The sequence below is a fragment of the Fundulus heteroclitus genome, chromosome 20, assembly GCF_011125445.2.
Source record: "Fundulus heteroclitus isolate FHET01 chromosome 20, MU-UCD_Fhet_4.1, whole genome shotgun sequence".
In the NCBI taxonomy this organism is placed as follows: domain Eukaryota; kingdom Metazoa; phylum Chordata; class Actinopteri; order Cyprinodontiformes; family Fundulidae; genus Fundulus; species Fundulus heteroclitus.
Window position 1 is genome coordinate 3,819,640 of NC_046380.1, and position 6,632 is coordinate 3,826,271.

Consider the following 6,632-nt stretch of genomic DNA (forward strand, 5'->3'; position numbering starts at 1 on the left):
GCCATGAAGGAGTTTTTAGATCACTCAAGGAAAAAAAAGAGCTGGTCATTGAATTTCTTTTTCTAACAGAATAAACAATATTCAGCAAAAATTCAAAATATTGAGAAATTCCATCAAGATAACGAGAAAAGAGTCTGATGCATATCCGTTGTGGATCCACAGAATGTGTAAATGCTTAAAGATTTTCTTATTCAATCTTTCTCTAAAATGTAAACCTACTTTACACGAGACATGGCTTTGACGTCTTGAGTCATTTCCATTTTATTAATAAACCTTATACACTTTTCTCAATATTTTTTCTTTCTCATTAATTTGACTTTATCTATAAAATCTATCCAGCTTCACATCCAGCATCTTGCAGAAGAGTTCATCCCCCTTTAACTATTCCACATTTTGCAGCATTAAAAACACAAATGTCAATAAGTCTGATTTTATTAAGTGGAGCAAAACAAAAATGTACAAGTAAATATCTGAAAAGTGTGGCATTCATTGACATTCAGGACCCTTCCCTTTAAATCCCCTAAATAAAATCCAGTGAATTTTACCAAACATTTCAATAATTATTAACTTACAAATAAATCTGATTAATAACCCAAAATATAAAGTAACCCAAGAACTAACTTTAAATTCAAAGTAATTCAGAATAAAAAGCTCCAAGATTCTGTTTCAAATCACTGAGTTTCAATCAGATCATCAAGGTTTCATCTGGACTTTGTGTTCTTCATGCTGAGAACATCAGAGCTGCTGTTTGCTCACTGAGATCTTCATCGGTAGGATTTTTACTTTCCCCACAATGTAGAAGAATGGAAACATCTTGTCAGTGAAGGTGTGTGTGAAGGTGTGTATGTGTGAGTTAGTGTCCAGATCAGAGAAGGACAGCTTTCCTCTGTCCCAGTCAAGATTCACTCTGATCCTCTGGAGCTTCTTCTGGACTGAGAGATCCATGGAAGGAGATGGAGGAGACCATGCTGAGTATTTACCTTCATAGAACAATAGAACCAAAAATCCAAACTTTATGTCTCTCTTCCTCTGGACAGACTCTGCTATCACACCAAGCTTCCAGACTTTACTGTCTCCAACATCAACATCCCAGCTGTGGTTCCCTGAGTTGAAGCCCTCAGAACTCAGGACAGAACACCATGACCCAAACCTCTCTGGATTATCAGGAAGCTGCTGTTTCTCTCCAAAAGTCAGACTGGTCAGATCTTCAGACAGGATGAGTCCTGAACCAGCGGTGTTTGGGTCCAGGATGAGAGGAGTGTAGGAGACCATGTTCTCCATGTTGCTCCAGATGTTGAAGGCCAGGTTGCCCAGATGTTTGGCCTGGTCTATCAGAGCTCCTGAGGGCAGCTGTGGATCCTCCAGCAGGGGGCAGCGCTGGACTCTTTCCACTGCAGCCTTGTAGTTGTGCAGGAATGAGACGTCTTCAGCTCTCAGCTCCTCCTCTGTGGCTCTGACTGTGTCTGCAAGAGCTGCTATCTCTCTGCTCAGAGCCTCCATCTTCTCCTTCATCATCCCACTCTTCTGCTCCTCTTCCTCCCTCAGTGCAGCCAGCCTGGCCTCCTCTTCCTCTGCTAGAAACTGATGAAGCTTCTTAAACTGCTCCTTAATCAGCCTCTCTGTGTGTCGGGCCTGGACCTTCATGTGTTCTGCTGTCTGATCAAACTCCTCTAGAACTTTCTTCCTGAGCTCCAGGTTCTTCTTTAAAGGTTCCAGAGTTTCCTGAAGGTTCTTCTTGTGATCCTCAGCAGCTTCATCCATGGGTCTGATTCTGTGGTTGATGTGTTTTTTTGAATCTCTGCAGATGTGACACACTGGCTGCTGATGGTCCAGACAGAAGAGTTTGAGTTTCTCAGAGTGCAGACTGCAGAGATCCTCTGAAGCTCTCTGGTCTCTCTGCTGTAGGAAGGTCTCACACAGGTTCTTTAGAGCCAGACTTAAAGGTGGATGATCCTTAGAAGATCTTCTCCTACAAACTGGACACTCTTGTGCTGCTTTCTCTCTGGTCTCACGGTCACGGTATGACTAAAGGCCCCTGTCTCAGACAAAGAGACAATTTTCCTGAGCTAACTGCTTACCTTTGTGTCTCCCAGGTTCCCTCTCGAGTAGCCTACCCTAGTCTCCTTCCTGGAGGATCACTCCCGTGTCGTCAACTCTGAGTCCTTCTCTCGGGTTTCCCTGTTGCTCCGGCTCCAAGCTAAGGTCAGTCTGGTTCCTCTTGCTGCCCTGGCTCTCTGGATTTTGGGCGATGCTCGGACCACCCTCAGCCCACGCCCTACCGGTCACTCAGATACCTGACACCTGCTCCAATGAACACGCTGAGTCCGCTCCGTCCTCCCCCCCAGTCCGGTTGTCGCGTCTGGCGGTAAGCTTACGTACCTCAGATCGTTTGCCAGTTAACTTACCCCATAATCGTCCTTCCTTCCCTTTTGGTGATTAAACGGGTCTCAGTCCTGTCGTTCCCTGAGCGACCGTTTATCACCAATAAACAGCTTAACTGATTCCTGTTGCCCAATGTGTTTCTGCATGTGGGCCAAACATATAAAGCCGAACATGACAATTGCCAAAACTTTATTTTTTAGCATATAGCATTTACATCATATATCAACATTTAGTATTGCTTAATATTTCAGTTAAATCTTCAAAAATGAATAAAACTCAATAAATTCTCATAAAATATTTTAAATTTAATATTCTAATTTCCTGTCTGTTAGAAATTTACATTTGTGAAAACAAACTGAAAAAAGACAAATGGTGTGTGATAGGTTTTGTTTGTTTCCTCTTTTATGACAATAGTAAAACCACCACCCTAAGATTTAAATGGACCACCCCCCACCCCCACATGTCCTGACTGGATTTAGTCCAATCAAAGATCTCTGAAGTTTAGCTCTGTTAGCTCGTCTGATTTGGCTCAATTTACCTTAAAACTAACCGAACCTTCTCTTTATGTGGGCTGTTAGATTGTTTAGTCTTGTCTGATTTGTTAAAATGTAGTTAAAATTGGCCATGAAGGAGTTTCAGGTTCACTCAGAGGGAATAACTGGTGGTTGTTTTTATTTTTATAACATAATAAAGTTGAAATATTGAGGAAAAAGTCCAAATGTTGAGAAAATGCATCAAGATAACAAGAAGGTGAACCTGATGCGTATCAAGTGTGCATCAATAGGTTGTTTAAATGCTAAAAGAGATTTTCTTTGTTATTGAATATTATTCTAAAGTATAAAGCTACTTGCTCATTTACACAAGACATGGCTTTACACCAATCATTTCCATTTTATTAAGGAACTTAATCCAGTGGTTTTTACTAAACATTTCAATAATAATTAACCTACAAATAAATCTGATTAATAACCCAAAATATAAAGTAACCCAAGAACTAAGTTTAAATTCAAAGTAATTCAGAATAAAAAGCTCCAAGATTCTGTTTAAAATCCCAGAGTTTCAATCAGATCATCAAGGTTTCATCTGGACTTTGTGTTCTTCATGCTGAGAACATCAGAGCTGCTGTTTGCTCACTGAGATCTTCATCGGTAGCATTTTTACATTATCCACAATGAAGAAGTATGGAAACATCTTGTCAGTGAAGGTGCGTGTGAAGGTGTGTATGTGTGAGTTAGTGTCCAGATCAGAGAAGGACAGCTTTCCTCTGTCCCAGTCCAGATTCACTCTGATCCTCTGGAGCTTCTTCTGGACTGAGAGAACCATGGGAGGAGATGAAGGAGACCCTGCTGAGTATTTACCTCCATAGAACTCTAGAATCAACCTTCCAGAGTATATGAGTCCCTTCCTCTGGACAGACTCTGGAAACACACCAAGCTCCCAGGCTTCACTGTCTCCAACATCAACATCCCAGCTGTGGTTCCCTGAGTTGAAGCCCTCAGAACTCAGGACAGACCACCGTGACCCAAACCTCTCTGGATTATCAGGAAGCTGCTGTTTCTTTCCTAAAGTCAAACTGGTCAGATCTTCAGACAGGATGAGTTGTGGATGAGCGGTGTTTGGGTCCAGGATGAGAGGAATGTAGGAGACCATGTTCTCCATGTTGCTCCAGATGTTGAAGGCCAGGTTGCCCAGATGTTTGGCCTGGTCTATCAGAGCTCCTGAGGGCAGCTGTGGATCCTCCAGCAGGGGGCAGCGCTGGACTCTTTCCACTGCAGCCTTGTAGTTGTGCAGGAATGAGACGTCTTCAGCTCTCAGCTCCTCCTCTGTGGCTCTGACTGTGTCTGAAAGAGCTGCTATCTCTCTGCTCAGAGCCTCCATCTTCTCCTTCATCATCCCACTCTTCTGCTCCTCTTCCTCCCTCAGTGCAGCCAGCCTGGCCTCCTCTTCCTCTGCTAGAAACTGATGAAGCTTCTTAAACTGCTCCTTAATCAGCCTCTCTGTGTGTCGGGCCTGGACCTTCATGTGTTCTGCTGTCTGATCAAACTCCTCTAGAACTTTCTTCCTGAGCTCCAGGTTCTTCTTTAAAGGTTCCAGAGTTTCCTGAAGGTTCTTCTTGTGTTGCTGAGCAGCTTCATCAATGGGTCTGAATCTGTGGTTGGTGTGTTTCTCTGAATCTCTGCAGATGTGACACACTGGCTGCTGATGGTCCAGGCAGAAGAGTTTGAGTTTCTCAGAGTGCAGACTGCAGAGATCCTCTGAAGCTCTCTGGTCTCTCTGCTGTAGGAAGGTCTCACACAGGTTCTTCAGAGCCAGACTTACAGGTGGATTTTCCTTAGAAGATCTTCTCTTACAAACTGGACACTCTTGTGCTGCTTTCTCTCTCCACCAGTTCTTCAGACACTCCTTACAGAAGCTGTGGCTACATGACAGAACAACCGGATCCTTAAAGATGTCCTGACAGACCGGACAGCAGAGATCCTCCTCTAATCTGGAAGCCATTTAGTCTCTGAGTGAAGCTGAAAACACAGCAGACAGATCGTTAAACCAGGAAGTCAGTTTCCCTCCTGCAGAAACTTTCTTCTCTTACTTTCACTTTGATTTTCTTGTCTTTCCACCTGCAGCAGTCTGTGTTTCAGCGTCTCGGTCCCTCAGCTCTCTCTGTTCTCCTCGTTCACTGTTAGTCTGCCCTGAGTAGCTGATGAAGGTGATGATGAAGGTGATCCTCACGGTGGATTCTCCATTAATCTCTGACACTTTCTGAACTGTTTCCTGTTTTTTTAAAGGGTTCCTGTTGTAATCAGCCTGGAGGCAGATATGTAGCGCCCTCTAGAGGAATGTGTGTGTCTGCAGTTTTACAGAAAATACATTATGTAAGCTTTTTCTTACGTTTACTCTTCTTGAACTTGTGGGTGAAATATGTATTTTTTCCTTTCATAAAGTTTTTCTTCCTGAATGTTTATAGTTCTTTTAAGTCCAAATCAAACTTTTTTCGTTACATAATATCTGTGATATGTGTTGATTATGACTGTTTAGTTATTGTGGCAGACGTCTATGAAGTGAGTTTTGTTTCATTATTGTAGCAGTAACACTCCTGTTCCCATAATGCTTAGAGTACAGTGGCCTGTACTGGTTCTGGGGGCAGAGGTTAAACCTGTTCGATATGATTGCAAATGATGATGAAGAAGACTTTTTGACTTTTAACAAAACTTTATTTACAATAGCTCAAATACTGGAACAATTTTCATTTAGTTGAAATACTTAAATAAGAAGCTTGTTATACTTTAGTTCTCTTTTTTCATACGCATCACATTGACTCTGTGGTAGTGAAACTCCAGCCTGATCCTGGCTTTAACGTTGCAACTCCACAGAGCTACAGATGAGGTCCCACCTGCAGTCTGTCTCTACAGGACAAGTAAATGGCCCTCTTTGCTTCGCTGATTAAAAATGTAAAAATTGGAACTTTGGCTTGTTTCTTTTGGTCTGGCAGACTCCTCCAAGAAATAGAGAAATAAGAAAATGGTACCAAAGAGACTAAAAACACTTGTTAAAAAGCAAAAAATGGTCTTTAGTCTGATGTAGTCCAAAAAAATATGAAATACATTTTCAGACAGACTGCAGAAAGGACACTCATTTGAAAAACCGTGATTAATAACTGACAAAAACGAGTTTATGGCGATGGCACCGTGTAAAGTCCTCTGTTGAAGATAACCATGGTCTTCCTTAGTCACCAGACCAAAATATTTAAAAACATCTTTTTTCCATAAAAGCCCTTTAGGGATAACCGGGAGCCCTTCAGGCCATTTACCCACGGCTAGGGCTTCACTTTTTTTCCAGTTCACCCTTGCAGCAGAATAAACAGAGAACTTGTTTGTTATTTCGTCCAGTCGGTCAACATCTTGCTGGTTTCTGGTAAAAACAACATCATCTGCATAGGCAAATAAACCACTTTGCTCCTAAAACCAGGTAAAACCAAACCATGAACATTTGAATGTATCTTTTGAAGCAGGGGTTCCAGGGAGAGCGCGTAGAGCATCCCGGACAGAGCGCAGCCTTTCCGAACACCTCTACGCATTCTAAAAGGAGCACACAGGAGTTAATCTTTAGCATGCTCTCAATGCTGCTGTACATCATCTTAAGTCCACCGTGAGACCATCGATGCTGGGAGCCTTCTGGCCCTGCATGCTCCAGAGGGCTGTGTGGAGCTTTTGTACCCCCAGGGGACACTGAAGCTGTGCGATGGTCTCCTCAGA

At 42.7% G+C, this 6,632-nt stretch overlaps 2 protein-coding genes across 2 annotated transcripts; both read right to left on the reverse strand.

Moving 5' to 3' along the window:
• Positions 1–331: 331 nt before the first annotated feature.
• On the reverse strand, positions 332–2,410 carry LOC118567251 (tripartite motif-containing protein 35-like). The gene is made up of 2 exons (XM_036151925.1): positions 2,406–2,410; positions 332–2,002 (listed from the first exon to the last, which is right to left on the reverse strand). Exons 1-2 carry the CDS (start codon positions 2,408–2,410, stop codon positions 736–738), a joined length of 1,272 nt encoding a protein of 423 aa, XP_036007818.1. The 3' UTR covers positions 332–735.
• Positions 2,411–2,879: 469 nt separating this feature from the next.
• Positions 2,880–5,180, reverse strand: LOC118567135 (zinc-binding protein A33-like). Its single transcript, XM_036151427.1, has 2 exons — positions 4,970–5,180; positions 2,880–4,898 (listed from the first exon to the last, which is right to left on the reverse strand). The coding sequence occupies exon 2, from the start codon at positions 4,879–4,881 to the stop codon at positions 3,496–3,498; it is 1,386 nt and encodes a 461-aa protein (XP_036007320.1). The 5' UTR covers positions 4,882–4,898; positions 4,970–5,180; the 3' UTR covers positions 2,880–3,495.
• Between the last annotated feature and the right edge of the window lie 1,452 nt (positions 5,181–6,632).